Raw genomic sequence first — 17,514 nt, 5'->3', positions numbered from 1 at the left:
TTTCAACTTTTTATATATGGTTATTAGCTTTCTGTGGCTGCTATCACAAATTATCACAAATCTGGTGCCTTAAAACAACAAAAATTTATTTTCTCCCACTACTGGATTTCAGAAGTTCAAAATTAGTTTAACTGGGCTGAAATTAAGATGTTAGCAGGGCTACACTCCTTCCAGAGGCTCTAGGAGAGCCTCTTCCAACTTCAGGTGGCTGCCAGTATTTCTTGACTTGTGGCTGTATCATTGTAGTCTCTGCCTCCATGTTCACACTACCTTCTCCTTTGCATGTGTGTCAAGTCTTCATCTACTTTCCTTCTATAGAGACATTTGTGATGTCATTTAGGGCTCATATGTATAATCCAGGATACGCTGTTCATCTCAAGATTCTTGACATAATCACATCTGTAAAGAGCCCTTTTCCAGATAATATCACATATGTCACATTAACAGGGATTAGGACATGGGCATATCTTAGGGCAACATCTAACAATTGTTCTTTATAGGTGAACTTGGTTTAAACAGGTGGTTTGTCAGTGTTCAGGTGTTGACCTGAGGATGGTGGAGGAATCTCCATTACAACCTGTTGAATCACACAACTATGTTCGGATTTATTAGTTTCATTCCTCACTGCTTGTTCTCATCTACATCATCTTCCTCTTTCTTGAATTATGTATTGTGAATTAGTCTTTGTAGTATATCCTCACACATTTTCTTCATATGAGTTTGTGGGTGATAATCCCTTCAAGAACAAAAGCGTTAGTTTGGTCTCATATTTGAACAATGTTTTGACTGGTGTAGAAGTCTAGGGTTAAGATCATTTTCTCTCAGAATTCTCTGAATATTGCCGCATTTCAGTGCATGAAGAGTTTAGGCATCTAAGAAGTTCAACAACTATATAGCTTACACGTTTTTTATTTGGGCCAAGTTTGAGGACTGCAACCCAGAAGCATAGATTGAAGTTGCTCTGAATATGTGTTCTAATTAGCAGCCGTTACAAGTAGGTTTTTAAAGGAAAAAAGGAGAGGAAGTATCTAATTTGTTTACCAAGAATTTACATTAAAATAACATAAGCTATGGATTGGCTATACATTGTCCTTTTTATCACAGATTCCAGGAACATGAAGATAATGGTTGAGGGGGCTAGTCAGCAACAAAATGCCTTTAAACAGTTGCCCCTCTGGGCATTGTGTGGGGGGTGTGACTGAAGTCCCCATACTCATGTCTTCTGGGCCTGATAAATTTTATATACCTCACATAGCTCAGGCTGCTCTGAGCTGTTTTTCTTTTCTCATTTCCCCCTTTTGATCAAAATTTTTCTCTTCTGAAAGCATTGATGATTAGCATTTTAGATGTAAGTGTATCCCATGTCACTGGGGAGGCTTATTCCCAGATATTCTTGTCCCATGTTGGATGGAAAGAGGTTAAAAAGGTACTATGGCTTAAAGAACTTAATGAGGTCTCAAGGCTAAATTGATTGGCAACACAGAGGGGCAGAGCAACAGGATCTCAGTCAAGCCATCCACTCGTGATGGAGCCATGGCATGAACAACTGTACAGTTTACTCAAGTCCACCCTCACTTATGACACCAACTGCAAGTTTGGGGATTTCCCAAACCACTCTCAGATTTGATAGTTCATTAGAAGGATTTATAATACTCCATGCACACTGTTATACTCACAGTTATGGTTTATTACAGGCAAATTTTACATAGTAAGACCAGCCAAGGGAAAAAGTGCATAGGGTGGAGTTTGGGAAGATACCAAATGTAGAACTTCTGTTGTCCTCTTCCCATGGAGTCAGGACACATTACTCTCTTGGCATCAATGTGTGACAAAATGTACAGAGCGTTGCCCAACAGGGAAGCTTACCCAAGCCTTAGTGTTCAGAGTTTTATTGGGGTTTTATTATGTAGGCATTATTGACTGACTGCCCTCTGGCTTGATCTCAATCTCCAGCTCCACTGGCTGTGATCCACAGCCTCCTAAATCACATAGTTATTTTTTTCTGGAGTGTCTTTTCCGCCACCCTAAATCACATTGTTACTATCTAGATTACAATCAATTAGAAAAATAAATCAAGGCTGTGCATGGTGGCTCATACCTATAATCCTAATATGTCGGGAGACCAAAGCCAAAAGATCTCTAAAATCCAGAAGTTCAAGACCAGCCTGGGCAACAAAGTGAGACCTTATCTCTACAAAACCAAAAAAAAAAAAAATTAGGTATGATGGGGTGTGCCTCTAGTCCTAGCTACTTGGGAGGCTGAAGATGGAGAATTGCTTGAACCCAGGAATTCAGAGCTGCAGAGAGCTATGATCACACCACTGCACTCCAGGCTGGGTTACAGAGGGGTGACCTCCATCTCAAAATAATAAAATAAATTTTTTTAAAAATCCCATTTATGATAGCATCAAAAAGAGTAAAATATGAATATATTTTAACCAAGGATGTAAAAAAATGTGCACACTGATGAAAGAAATTGAAGAAGACACAAATCAATGGAAAGATATTCTATGTTTGAATCAATATTATTAAAATGTTCATACTGCCCAAAGCAATACACAGATTCAACACAATCCCTATTGAAATTCCAGTGGCATTTTTCACAGAATAGAAAAAACAATTCTAAAATGTGGATGAAACTAGAAGACATTATATTAAGTGAAATATACCAGATACGGATGGACAAATACTGTATGATTTCACTTATATATGGGATCTAAGAAAAATGTTGATTTCAGAAAAGCAGAGAGAGAACAGTGGTTGCCAGGGGGTGGGAGACATGGAGAGATGTTGGTCAAAGTGTATAAGCTTACAGTTATAAGATGAATAAGTTCTGGATATTGGACATACAGCATGGCAACTATAGTTAATAATAATGTATTGAATATTTGAAATATGCTATAAGAATAGATCCTAAGCATTCTCACCATACACCCAAACGAGTAACTATATGAGGTGATGGATATTTTAGTTAGCTTGATTGTGGTAATCATTTCATGACGTATACATGTATCAGAATATCACATTGTATACCTTGAATCTATACCATTTTTATTTGCCAATTATACTTCAAGGCAGAAAAAAATAAAATTAGAGTAGAAAAAAAAGCTCGGAGTTCTGAAATGTTACTAAAAGTGTAACATTTGCCTTTTTTCAATATTCTTGCCACATGGTAGGTAGATCCTTTTAGTCTGAAGATTCAAGTGTTTCTTATTTGTGGGATATTTTCTTCAGTTAGTCCTTTGATTATTGATCTTTCTCTTTTGGTTGTATTCTCTCCTGTGACTGCTAATAGGTGCCTAAATCAGTACCAGGCACATAATAAGCACATGTTAAATATCTGTTGATTTTATAAATTGATCCTGGATTTGCTTGATCAGTTTTCCAGGTATCTTACATCATCTTTCATGATTTACAACCTAGACATTTTGCTCTGTTTTCAGAGCAGTTTTTTTGAATTGCTACTGCAGAAGCTGCTTTTGTTCATTTATGTTCTGCTTTTAAAAAATTATGCCAGTCATTTTATTAAAATGTAGTTTTTGGAATATTGTCTTATGTTATCTAATTTTTTTATGACCTCTGATGACTTTGTGTGAAATTAGTGCAATTATGTCTTGTATCTGAGGATACTTATTAGACATTTTTTATTACTATTATTCTATCTTGTTTCCCATATTAACTTAGTTCCATTAAGGACTGTTTGCCCCCATTCCTTTTTTTTGTCTCCACACTTTAAGCACTATTTCTTCTCAAAAGTTCTTGTCCATATGTATATTCTATTCAACATATATATTTAGCTCTAGATGTAATCAGTTTTGGTCTGTGCCTCCAGGTGGCATCCTGTGCACTCTTCATCAAGTGAAACCCAAAGGCTGGTGCCCCTGTCAGTTGTTCTACCGCAGAGACTGTGGAATATGTGGTTGGAGATTAATCTACGGTTAAGGGAGTGGTTTTCTTTAAAACCAGTATGTTGAAGTATGATATACATAAGTGTGTCAACTGTGAGCATACAACTTGTATTTTCACAAAGCAAACATACCATGTAGAACCAACACCCAGATTAAGAACTACAGCATGAACAGTACCCCAGAAGCTCCCTTTTGCCTTCTTTTAGTCACTACTCCCCTCCAAAGGTGGCCACTGTCCTGATTTCTCCCACATAGATTAATAAAATACAGCAGGGGCCTAGAGTGGTGGCACACACCTATAGTCCCAGCTACTCGGGAGGCTGAGGTGGGAGGATCGTTGGAGCCCAGGAGGTCGAAGCTGCAGTGAGTCGTAATTGTGCCACGGCACTCCAGCTGGGGCGACAGAGCAAGACCCTGTCTCAAAATAAATAATAAAATATAGCAGGTACTCTGTTTTTGTCAAGTTTCTATTGCTCAAAATGATGTTTATGAGATTCATCTGTGGTAAATTGTGTAAATGTAGTAGTAGATTGTGAATTGTCATTGCTGTATTGTATACCATGTTATGACTCTCCTACAATTTATTTATGCATTGTACAGTTGATGGGCATTTGGGTGGTTTCCAGTTTAAGGTATGAAACGTAGTGCTGTCCAGAACATTTTTGTATATGTCTTTTGGTGAATTTGTGCATAAATCTGTTGGGTACATACCCAGAGTGGAATTGCTGGATTATTAGGGAGTTTTGTTGTTTGGTTGATTGGTTGCCTTTTTGTTTTAAACTCCTTGTATCCTGGTGGGAATCGTTCGGTAGATACTGAGAAATTGATGAGGCAAAAGAAAATGGATAGCAGAAGGAATGATGTTCTATGGGTTTTGGCCCTCACAAAAGTAAATACATATCTTCCTACGGAAATCAAACAGGTTTTTATGGCTCAAAGCCCCAGAATTATACTGGGCAGAATAGGCAAATGTGCTTGTAGTCAGCTGGCTTTAAAGGAGCCTTTCTTATTGGAAGTATAGAGAGGAAAATGCTTTTCCACTAGGGGAAGAACCACTTCTCGTGCTCAACATCATGTGTGTTGCTGCAGTGGAGAAGAAAAAAGAGGGAAACCTTTTAACTGGGCTCATACTGCTTATGATAGGCCTGGCAGAGTCTTGCTTTTGGCAGCTATTGAGTATGAATGGCCGGTCTCTACTTTAAAGAGAGATCGTTGGACTTAAACAGAATTAATGGAAGTAAAATGTTCGCAGGTTGTTCTTGCAAATCATTCATGTAATCAGTGCCAGGGGTTAAACAATTCTTGTCTCTTTTCTAGTCTGTCACCTTCAAAACTACCAGCAGAAATCTTGCTCGAGCCATGTGTATGAAGAACCTCAAGCTCACGATCATTATCATCATCGTATCAATTGTAAGTTTTTGTCCTTTTAGTGTACGGCTGTATTTTTCAGTCTCTAAGAAATTAGGTACTAGAATTCTCTCTCAATGATTAACACTCTGAAATGAGCTACATAAGTCTTTTAATAGTGAAACACATGACCAGGCAGTGGCTTTCCTATGAAGTCACATAGGAAATATCTCTACTTAAACCCCTCCTTCCTATTGAGAATTACTATATATAAAGAGACATATAAAACTGACATCACAGAAATGTAGTTATTTTACATAAAGACGTTTCTGTTTATATGTAATGGGTTTATTGTTTCTATTTTTAGATTAATTATGTATTTTTAAAGTTTTAATTTCTAATATGGCAAATGCTGATAATTATAATCCCCCTTAAACAAGAACTCTTGAAGTCCTCAGTAATTTTTGAGTGTGTAAAGAGGTCCTACACCACAACTTTAAAAACTATTGCTAACGGGTAGGGGGGTGCTTTACCCTGTTCATAGTCAGATAAAGTTGCCTTTCCTCCCCATCCTCCAGTCATGTCCAGAAGCCCAAAGTTACCTCCAAGCAGATACCTCTGACCCTACATCTCCTCGATGTTTAACACAGTTTAAGGGTCCTCTGCCTTAGACAGTTGGATTTATCTAAAAGAGAAGAGCAGTCATAGATCTGTAGATTTTATACTGGTAGTAATTGTCATGGCCTTAAATGGTTCCTTGCTCAGGCTTCTCTTTCTAACATCGCATTTTAGGCTCCTGAGCTTCACTTCTTATTGTTTGGTCTGGGAGTTTAGGTTGATTTGTGCAGCTGAATTTTTGTTAAATTCAGAATGTCTTTACTGATTACTTACTACATGCAGAGCACAGCTCTAAATGCAATATCAATCTTTGCCAAAAGGTGTTGTCACCTAACGAGATGTACTTCAGCTTGAAAAATCCTTATATTACAGCTGTGACAAATAGTCAACTTTACATCAAGTTGGTAAACTTTACATTTGTTTCTTGTGTATGTGTGAATATGATGTCAGAAGTTCAACCTATTCATTAATAAACAGAATCTGCTGTAATCTGCCCCCCAACCCTGACCATATTTACAGTTCCCTACAAGGCAAATGCTTTGCTCACTTTTGGAGCAAAGGGTATGCAATTCATAAATGCATCCTTTTCCAAGCTTGCAAGTAATGAAATCAGTCGCTTAAAGTTCTCAAGAAGTTGCAATTTAAAGCCAAATAAAGCCAGGCATAGTGGCTTATTCCTGTAATCTCAGAACTTCGGGAAGCTGAGGCGGGAGGATTGCTTGAGGCCAGGAGTTTGAAGCCATCCTGGTCAACATAGTGACACCCTATCTCTACAAAAATAAAAAATAAAACTAAAGCAAAATAAAGTGACTAATGCAGTGAACCTAATGTTTAAAATCTGTTTTTTTGTAATATAATAATGTGAACAAGTAATGACTATTTTATAATTTAAAATTATAATCTAAAATTAAAAAGCAAACACATCTGTAATAGCACCAGTGTTTTTGCAGTATTACTTACATCATCTGCTTTTCTTTGTTTTGGTCATCGTAGTTATTGTGTCATTATCCGCTAAACAGTTCATAGCAGTATTCTTTCCCATAAGTGATATAGATGAAAGCCTTCTACTCAGGCTTTTAAAATATATTCTTGTATCAATCACAAATTAAGTTCATGTGTAAAACCTAAAAATATAATTAATGAAATCATAGTTTATGAGAATTATGCTGATTTGTGATTTTTTTATGACTTGTTAATCACACATCAGTGACTGTTGCTCATGTAGCCTTGATTCTGCCGAGTTACCAGTGAAGAGCAACAACCCCACTGCTTTCGCTCCCACTGAAGGAAACGCTAGAATTCAAGTGGGTGTGAGTTATACCAAAAAGGACAATTTTTTTTTTTTTGAGACGGAGTCTCGCTCTGCCGCCCAGGCTGGAGTGCAGTGGCCGGATCTCAGCTCACTGCAAGCTCCGCCTCCCGGGTTTATGCCATTCTCCTGCCTCAGCCTCCCGAGTAGCTGGGACTACAGGCGCCCGCCACCTCGCCCGGCTAGTTTTTTGTATTTTTCAGTAGGGACGGGGTTTCACCATGTTAGCCAGGATGGTCTCAATCTCCTGACCTCGTGATCCGCCCGTCTCGGCCTCCCAAAGTGCTGGGATTACAGGCTTGAGCCACTGCGCCCGGCCACCAAAAAGGACCATTTTAACTACACTTCTGTCTTGGAAAATACTTGATTAGTGTGTTCCATTACTACATAACTGCTACTCTAATGGAATCAGAAGCATTTCTTAATAAGGTTCTACTTTCCTATATATATTATTTAGAATAACATGATGGATTCAAGAAAATAAAATTGCCCTCCTCCTCCCTCCAGGTGTTCATCTATATCATTGTCTCACCTCTCTGTGGTGGATTTACATGGCCCAGCTGTGTGAAGAAATAAGAAAGAAAAAGTTATCATTAACCATGGATATGAGAGAACAAGGAGTTAAAAGCAATCCATGTGACTCAAGCCTTTCACATACTGACAGATGGTATCTGCCAGTCTCTTCAACCCTCTTCTCACTTTTTAAAATCTTGTTCCATGCCTCCAGGTTTATCTTTGTCTTATCAACCAGTTTATTCCCATGAACTTCAGATCGAACCATTCATTGCAGCAGTAGCCTTAAAAAGGCCTTTGTTTATTTCTTTGGTTTGTTTACTAGTGTCATCTATTTAGAGCAACATTTTTGTTTTTAATTGCACAAAGCTGTTGCCACTAGTCTTATGAGCTATCTACTAAAACTGTGGAGGAATTTTGTATGTGCACACAAAAGTATTCAAGAGACAGTACTGCTAACATCTCATCTTAATGTCTTTTGTTATTGAGAAGTTTTAGGTGCTTCAAAACAATATAAACGGATAATAGTTGTGATTTGGGGAATTGTAATGATGTTGGTGCTGCTTGCTTCTAAGAGCTCAGACAAAGTATGAAACATTCTTATTTCAGTTAGAAATGTTCAGATGGGGAGCATTTTGCATTTTGCTAGCCCATTAGAAGCACACAGAATTATCCTTGTTCTCCTAATATTCCCTTTCAGGAATAAAGTTCAGTGTGCTGATCATTCACAATACAGTGGATAGCTTGATATCTTCTGTTTTCCCATTGCAGTTGATTTGAGAAGATGAAGGTTTAAATATTGTTGAAGGTTGCAGTTTTTTAAATGTGTTCCTCCTCCTTCTGTGAATATTTAGGGAAATCATGTCACTAATAGAATATGTAGTAGAGGGAGTGGGGAGGTAAATTCCTCTGACTTGCCAAAGAAAAAGAAGGGAACCACAATGGATGTGCTAGCATTTTAGCTGTGCAAAGGGGAGGTAGTGTGGGAAAAGTGTTTCCATTTTTGGAAAAGGCCAAACCGAATACGGTCAGCAGTCAACTCTAGGGTTTGGGCTTGACTCCTGTTGAATAATAGTTTGAGCATTCTTTGTGGTTTAATAAATTCTTAAATCTGCCTAGTTTTGATGAATTCTTTTGTGAAACTTGAAAGAGAATAGACAGTATGACATATAGAATTAATACAAAACAGTTTAACAACCATTTAACTGCAGTGTAAGAAAATTGGACTGTAATCATATCGCTACTGGCATCTGTTATCTAGTATGCATTTCTGGTGTGTATCTGAAAGGAAGACATTTTTCTACCCTAGATCCAGTTGCATTTATTTATCAATAAGTGCCATTAAATTGAAAGTATATTACATTTTACACTTTCTCAATGAATGAACAAATTAGTCTGTAGAATCTAGCCACCTGTTTGTTTAGCCTAGTCATGTGCCTTGAACATATATGTGTCCCATAATCTAGCTCATGGTACCTGTTCTTCCATCCAAACCTTTCAATTCATGCTATCTCATTCATTTATTTGACATATATCTGAGGCCCACTTGAACTCTTTTCTTGTTTATCTAGCATAGCACAAATGTTTCTCCAGTCTTCTTTATCAACCCTAATGCCTCTTAATTGCATCAGCATTTCCTATTGGAAAATACATCTGTTCCAGAAAAACATTTGGCATTCCTGAATAATTTCCAAATGTTTTTAATCCAAAGAAAAAGGTTTCAAGCTTATTTCCCTTTCTTATACACACCTGAATAAAATTGATGTGCATGTTTTAGGGATCAATAACCTAACTGTTCCTTGGTCTATTTATGTATAAGAATGCTTTTTAAAGCACATGTCTTGTTTTAAATGACGCACAAACTGAAGACGTGAATAAAATTTAAGAGTAATACAATGATTTGCTTGTTTTAGAAGTTCTTTCCGGAACCTAATTTCTTCTGATGACATTTGCCATTGTGTACAGAACAAAAGTATTTTACTTATGCCGAAAATATATTAAAAAGTGTTACCTGGAGACTTTCAGTAAAGATCTATAGCATAGTCTCAGGTGTGTAGAATTTCTTCAAAAGACACAAATGAACTTAAAAAATATATAGCCCACGCTGAAACCAATGAAAGATTCTGAAATGATCACACAGCCTTCACAATGATTGTTGTGAGCCCATGATTTAGATAGATCTGAAAAAGAGCCCCAGGGATTGTCATCCAGTTTAGCACAATTCTGAAAAGTCTTTCTATCTAAAGTGAAATGACTGGTTCTGAAAGAGACTCAAAGGGAAGGCATAATGGTGGGAGGGAATAATTCATTATAGCAAACAGGGTTACCTAAGCAGAAATAAAAGAAAAGCGGGCACAAATCAAATATACAAATAGATAGGTCACAACAAAATAATCAGTCACTTGGGACCTCTGAACGTAAGGTGGCTAAAGTCAGGTATAGAATATGTCTTTGTTACAGGCTGCAGTAACTTAAAAACAGCCTATTTAAGTTCTCCCTTGGCTTTATCCAGATTTCAACTGAAGTATGCATTCTGTAAAACACACTTAGAGAAAAATAAAAGATGGTTATTTATTTGGTTATGAATAAAGGAAGAAGTGACACCAACTATTTCTCTTCAAACCCGTGGCAAAGGCCGGGCGCAGTGGCTCAAGCCTGTAATCCCAGCACTTTGGGAGGCCGAGACGGAGGGATCACGAGGTCAGGAGATCGAGACCATCCTGGCTAACACGGTGAAACCCCGTCTCTACTAAAAAATACAAAAAACTAGCCAGGCGAGGTGGTGGGCGCCTGTAGTCCCAGCTACTCGGGAGGCTGAGGCAGGAGAATGGCGTGAACCCAGGAGGCGGAGTTTGCAGTGAGCCAAGATCGCGCCACTGTACTCCAGCCTGGGTGACAGAGCGAGACTCCGTCTCAAAAAAATAAATAAATAAAACCCGTGGCAAAAAAAAAAAAAAGGTAGTGTCACAGTCCAAAAGTTTCCTTAATAGTGAAGGTAGGTGCCTTTAGATAATGGTTTCTTCTTGCTTGACTCTGTTGGTATCTATCTTTTCTGGCCTCAAGATAGACAAAGATACTGGGTTGCTTCCCAGGGTATCTTGATGGAAATGAATGTAAGAACTATAACAGCAGCACCCTAGACCCTACCAAAGTGTTCTGCATTAGAAGCAAGTCTATTTCTTGCAATGCCATCTTCTCAAGTATAATAAACAGGGTGGAAGTAGTGGTTGTGGTTGCCGCGTATATCAGTGTAAATCCAGTGAAGACAGCAGGGCCAAGACAAGTGTTTGGGAAACAGAGTTTAATACAGGATTCAAGGTTACACAAATGTGTGACAAACTGGGAAGTGAAGATCTGGAAGGCAGGTACCAGAAGATCAGAAGAACAGTCCTAGCACTTTCACTTGAGGCATTGACATAGGCGGGCAGGTCAGAACTTGCTGGAAAACCTAAGAATCTCTGTATGTCTGCTCGCTGATATGGTTTTGCTGTGTCCCCACCCAAATCTCACCTTGAATTGTAATCCCTATAATCCCCACATGTCGAGGGAGGGACCTGGTGGGAGGTGATTGGACCATGGAGGCAGTTTCCTCCATGTCATTCTCATGATAGTGAGGGAGTTCTCATGACATCTGATGGTTTTATAAGTGTTTGACAGTTCCTCCTTCACACACTCACTCTCTCCTGACGCCTTGTGAAGAAGGTGGCTGCTTCCCCTTCCACCATGATCATAAGTCTCCTGAGGCCTCCCCAGCCATGCGAAACTGTGAGTCCAACCTCTTTCCTTTGTTAACTACCCAGTCTCGGGTAGTATCTGTACAGTAGTGTGAGAGCAGACTAATACACTTGCCAAAGTTGGTGTGTGAAGAGAGACATGTGGAAAGGTTTATGGAAGCCACAGCTTCGGTAGCGCTGATGCCAAGTACCAAGTAGTTGGCTTGCAGCCCCAGTTGGTTGACTAGCAGTCCACAGAATGAGTTGGATGTGGAATGGAAAAGATTGAGGAAAATCGGGGACACACCAGGCACCTATGCATCTTTGTGTCTCCACTTTTGTTCTGCTTTCCAAGTCTCATGTAAGTTCATCTCACTGAGAAAAGCTAACCCTAAAACTATCTAGGGTAAGGGGATTCTATGAAATTCTCAGCTACTGGCAAGAGCAATGGGGCCAGTCTAGCATAGCCCAGTTCCTTCTAGACTCATTCATAGGATTGGCTCTACTGCTTTATCAGGACAATTTTGGTAAGTTAAAGCATTCTTCTAGTCAGAATACACTGTACAAAATTATTTTGGGTTCGTGCTCTTTATTAAACCCAAACAATCTAAATCCAAAATGCTGTGACTTTCTAGATCTCTTCCAAAGAGAAAGAAAATCATGGCAATATTCTGTATAAGAAAACTAACGTGCACAGGCTGACACCATGTTTTTTCTTTTTAAATCCCCATTCCAAGTTTAGAAAAGCACAAAGAAAACTTTAAAAAGACACAGGAAGGGGAACATCACACACCGGGGCCTGTCGTGGGGTGTGGGGAGGGGGGAGGATAGCATTAGGAGATATACCTAATGTAAATGATGAGTTAATGGGTGCAGCACACCAACATGGCACATGTATACTTATGTAACAAACCTGCATGTTGTGCACATATACCCTAGAACTTAAAGTATGATAAAAAATAAATAAATAAAAGAAGTGAAAATGGCTGGTTCCTGCTTTAACTGATGACATTCCACCATTGTGACTTGTTACTCCCCTACATTAACTGAGCGATTAACCTTGTGAAATTCTCCTGGCTCAAAAGCTCCCCAACTGAGCATCTTGTGACCCCTGCCTCTGCCTGCAAGAGAACAACCCCCTTTGACTGTAATTTCCCACTACCCACCCAAATCCTATAAAACATCCCCACCCCTATCTCCCTTCGCTGAATCTTTTCGGACTCAGCCCACCTGCACCCAGGTGAAATAAACAGCCGTGTTTCTCACACAAAGCCTGTTTGGTGGTCTCTTCACACGGACGCGCGTGACACCAATGATGACCTTAAATGATTTTTAATTAACTTCAGCTTAATAGGCCATCATTTTTCAGGACCCAACTGTTAAAAGACAAAATTACAGCACATCTAGGATTGCAGATCTTAACTGGCTTTTGTTTGAGATTCTAGAATCAGGCAGCAGTCAGGACCAAAAATGGTTCAGAATGCAGGATGACATCTGCAGGTTATATTTATAACCAGAGAAAAGAAAGTGACATACAGAAAACAGAAGTGAAATACAGAGACAGCTCCATTGGTTACAGCCTAGATTTGCCTTTATGGAACCTAGTTTGAACAGTTGGCCACCTGCCATTGTCTGACACTTGGCAGCTGTGATTGGTTTAGCCTCAGCTATTGGTTATAAACACATTTCTAAGTCAGATTTTCAGTTTGTTTATATACTAAGTTAGGCTGTAGTTCTTTACAAGGACTTATTGGGAGGCTTCTAAAGCTCAAATTTAGCAACTCCCCACTTTTGGTCAGCCTATTAATTTTAGAAATTGACCAAAACTTTGGGCCTTGTCACCATGACTCCACTCTCTGTCATCATTGTAAATGTACTTCTTTGGTCTCAATATGGAATTCAGAAGTTCTTATTTGGTCTCAGTTCCCACTGGGCAATAGCAGAACAGTGAGTTTTGTAAGATGGAAACAAGGAAACAGAACAATGGAAAATAAGAGCTGATTGGTTATGTAAACCAAATGTAAAATTCTAAGGCCCCCAACAACCTGAATGGGCTCCTCTCGGCCAAGGGGATTCCAGAGTTAACCTGAAAATCTAGTTCAGACCATTGTGGAAGAGGGGGTTGGACATGCCTCATTATACCCCTCCAGCATTAACATCAACACAGACCTTAGGTCTGAGAAGAAACATTTATAATCTTCTTTTCTCTGAAGACTGCTACTTGAAGGCTTCATCTGCATAATAAAACCTAGGTCTCTGTAACCCCTTATCCACCCAGACATTCCTTTCTACTGGTAACAACTCTTTCAACTAATTCCCAGTCAGAAAATTTTAAAATCTACCTATGACCTGGAAGCCCCCACCCCTTGAGTTGTTCCACCTTTCCAGATCAAACCAGTGTAAATCTTACATGTATCGATTGATGTATTATGTCTCCCTAAAATGTATGAAGCAAGCTTTACCCTGACCAACTTGGGTAAATGTCAACAAAACCTCCTGAGACTGTGTCATGGATGTGTCCTTAACCTTGACAAAATAAACTTTCTAAATTCACTGAGACCTGTCTCAGATATTTTGGGTTCATAGTTAATGTCAGGTTACTTTTTGGGTTAGGGTTAAAGCAGAGGGGATTTCCTTATGCTGACTCAGGTAGACTGGAATCCCTTCTTTTTCAGGAAACACTGGTCTGTTTTGGGATTTATCTACTTCCTTAAAGCTTCAGTTTGGTTGAGTGGCATTTAGCATCAGTGACTCCATTCTAGTTTGGCCTGGTCTGTTGTGGCCTAGTGCAGGAGCCCAATCCGGAACAATGGCCACATAATTTGTTTAATAACTCTCCCCTTGGCCTCTGCCAGGAGCTACGGCCGGAAGATGGCGGCGGCCGCAGAATTGTCGCTGCCGGAGAAGTCCCTGGGACTGAGTAAGGGGAATAAATACAGTGCTCAGGGCAAGTGACAGATTCCAGTTCTTCAGACAAACAATGGTCCAAGTCTAACAGGACTGACTACTATAGCAGCTCATCTAGTCAAGCAAGCCAACAAAGAATATTTGCTGGGGAGTACTCCAGAAGAAAAAGCAATCGTTCAGCAATGGTTAGAGTACAGGGTCACTCAGATAGATGGACACGCCAGTAAAAATGATATCCACACACTGTTGAAGGATCTTAATTCATATCTTGAAGATAAAGTCTACCTTACAGGGTATAACTTTACCTTAGCAGATATCCTATTGTACTATGGACTTCATCGCTTTATAGTTGACCTGACAGTTCAAGAAAAGGAGAAATACCTTAATGTGTCTCGCTGGTTTTGTCACATTCAGCATTATCCAGGCATCAGGCAACATCTGTCTAGTGTTGTCTTCATCAAGAACAGACTATATACTAATTCCCACTAGAAGCTGTCCATGCCATACAGAAGATCTATTAAAAATGTTTTCAATGGAAAATGTACTCTGGGCCACAGGACTAATGTAAATTAATATACAGTCATTCATTATTTGTTGAAGTTGATAGAATTTTTGAAGTGTAAACTTGTGTCTGAATGTTTTGTTCTTTAGTTGAAGTTTTGCAATTTTTATGTCAAAATTCAATTGCTCTTAAACAAGTTGAGATCAAGTTATAAATTAACCTTGTTTTTAATAGATGACATTTATTTCAATAAAAGTTGCAAATCGGGCTTAATCTGAAAAAAAAATTGGTGGTCCTTTCAATGGTTGACATATTTGGCTATTTATTAATCTCTCTTTCATATTCTAAAATTCATTTTCCCCTTATGGATATTTATGGTAGTTTGTTAAGAACTGTGATAAATTGTGCCAAGGAAACAGGGAAGACAGATGGATTTGTTTTAAGTATTTATGTGAGCTAGTAAATGTGGTTGAAAAAATAAAAAATAACTCTCCCCTTTTGGTCAGGTTCTCACCTAGGTGAGAGTGTGACCAAAACACAGGGCATTAGTAGTACTCTCAGTCACCATCATTTTGGGTTTCTGGTCTCATTGTAACCCCAAAGGTTCTTGTCTTAGCCACGCCAAAGAATTGGTGTCGCGGCAGCCCGCGGTGAGAGAGACACGGATCGGACCGAGAGAAAAAAGCTGTAGGCTTTATTGAGCAGAGTGGCAGTACAAAGCTTCCACAGCGTGGAAGGGGTCCTCAGCAGGTAGCCAGGGTTAGATTTTTCGATCACCTTTTAAATGCTTTAAGGTGGCAAAGATGTTACCAGAGTGAGAAACAAAGACAATTAACATGTCTCAGATCTTGAGGAAAACCAGAACTGCAACTTAAGTTTTATCTACTTTATGACCTTGCAGCGGCAGGACAAAGGAGACAGGATCTCACAGGATTTTACAAACTGTTTAAAGGGATCAGAATTGGGAGCACAGATAAGGTCCACTGGTGACAGAAAAACAGGCTTTTGACATTCCTTTTAGTTTCAGGGAGCGGGAAGGGAGCGAGGACACAGGGAAGCTTACAGTGAAATTTTCGCTGTTTGTAGCTTTCCTGGGGAAGAAAACACAGGCACAAAGCCTGATGTTAGGAATATTTTAAGCACATGTCTTCAATATTATTCATTCAGGACCGAAGTAAGTCCTGTGGCAGAAAATGAGTGAGTTTCACAGCTTTCTGAGCCCCTACTCGACCTGGGAAGCCCAGCTGGAACCTCCTCTCATCACCACGTCATTTCAGTAAAGTCAAGAAAACTTTATTCCATTACTGTTACCAGGGGCAGGTATCCAGTTACCCTGTGTTACTGACGGTGAATCCACATGTGTCTGCAGCAACTTCAGTTCTTGCCTCCTTAGGAGAAAGAATTCGACTGAGGGACATAAAGTGGAAGAAGAGACCAAGGCTAGTTTTAGAGGAGGAGTGTAAGTTTGTTTTTAAAAGGCTTTATAACAGGAAAGGAAGGAAAATTCGCTTGGAAGAGACCCAAGTGGGCATCTGAAGGTCAAAGACAGCATTTAACCTTGATCCTAGGACTTTATAGGCTCACCTCTTTCCCATGATTCTTTCCTTAGGGTGGGCTGCCCGCATGCACCGTGCCCTCCTTACCCTTGGGAACTGAGCACTTGCTGTCTGTTTAGGAAGCTGTACACATACCCATCTGAGGCTTTCCTCTCTTTGCTGGTAGAGTGTCCCCAGAAGGTCATACTTTGCCGTTTTATCTCTTAAGCACATGCCCAGGAAGTTTCTTCTCCCTGTCATCTGCATTCAATTAACACTTCAATGTTAACAGCTGTGGATCATCAGGAGATTGTCTCTCCCTGGTGCCCACGTGCCAGCTGCCCAATTAAAAAACCTGCTTGTAACAGAAGTTGAATGGAGCTCACATCTACAGATATTTAGGTCTGAGTCTTCTGGGCAGTTGTCTTCATCTTGGTTCAAGTAAACTCTAAAATTCTATTTTGTGCCTCAGCTTCTTCCTTTAGGTCAACAGTATGAACATACTTTAATATGGTACCTTTGTTTCTGATGAGCTACTTCTGTTGTACAATCGAATGTAAGGAAGTGTCAATGAAAAGAGTCAAACTCAGTAAAATATTTGAAGAGATTTATTCTGAGCCAAATATGAGTGACTATGGTTAGGACACAGCCCTTAGGAGGTCCTGAGAACATGTACCAAGGTAGTCAGGGTGCAGCTTGGTATTATACATTTTAGGGAGACATGATACTTCATTCACAAACATTTAAGAAATACATTGGTTTGATCTAGAAAGGTGGGACGACTCAAAATGGGGGGCCTCCAGCTTATAGGTAGATTTAAAATTTTTCTGGTTGACCACTGGTTGAGTTTATCTAGAGACCTGGGATCAATAGAAAGGAATGTCTGGGTTAAGATAAAGGATTGTGGAGACCCAAGTTCTTATCTGCAGAGGAAGTCTTCAGGCAATAGGCTTCAGAGAGAATAGGTTTTAAAATGTTTCTTATCAGACTTCAAGTCTGTGTTGATGTTAATGTCGAAGAGGTATAATGAGCCATGTCCGACCCTCACTTCCCGTCTTGGCCTGAAACGGTCTCTCAGATTAAACTTTAAAGAGCCTTGGCTGAGGAGGAAGTCCCTTTAGAAGATTGGGGAGCTTTAGAATTTTATTTTTGGTTTACAGGA

At 39.4% G+C, this 17,514-nt stretch overlaps 1 protein-coding gene and 1 pseudogene across 3 annotated transcripts in view; both read left to right on the top strand.

Annotated features, from left to right (window-relative positions):
- The window catches only part of VAMP7 (vesicle associated membrane protein 7), a 52,935-nt gene extending 43,341 nt beyond the window's left edge, over positions 1–9,594 (top strand). For both annotated transcript variants that reach the window (XM_023193638.1, XM_023193639.2), the window contains exons 7-8: positions 5,226–5,318; positions 7,690–9,594. In XM_023193638.1, coding sequence (XP_023049406.1) covers positions 5,226–5,318; positions 7,690–7,758 — 162 coding nt within the window. In that variant the 3' untranslated portion in view covers positions 7,759–9,594. The remainder of the gene's footprint in view (positions 1–5,225; positions 5,319–7,689) is intronic.
- Positions 9,595–14,264: 4,670 nt separating this feature from the next.
- On the top strand, positions 14,265–14,988 carry LOC111527401 (annotated as a pseudogene). Its single transcript, XR_002726652.2, has one exon. The product of XR_002726652.2 is annotated as a eukaryotic translation elongation factor 1 epsilon-1 pseudogene (transcript).
- Positions 14,989–17,514: the final 2,526 nt, after the last annotated feature.

Source organism: Piliocolobus tephrosceles, chromosome 12, assembly GCF_002776525.5.
Source record: "Piliocolobus tephrosceles isolate RC106 chromosome 12, ASM277652v3, whole genome shotgun sequence".
Lineage (NCBI taxonomy): Eukaryota > Metazoa > Chordata > Mammalia > Primates > Cercopithecidae > Piliocolobus > Piliocolobus tephrosceles.
Note: the sequence above shows the minus strand (reverse complement) of the source record. Positions and strands in the feature narration are given on the sequence as shown.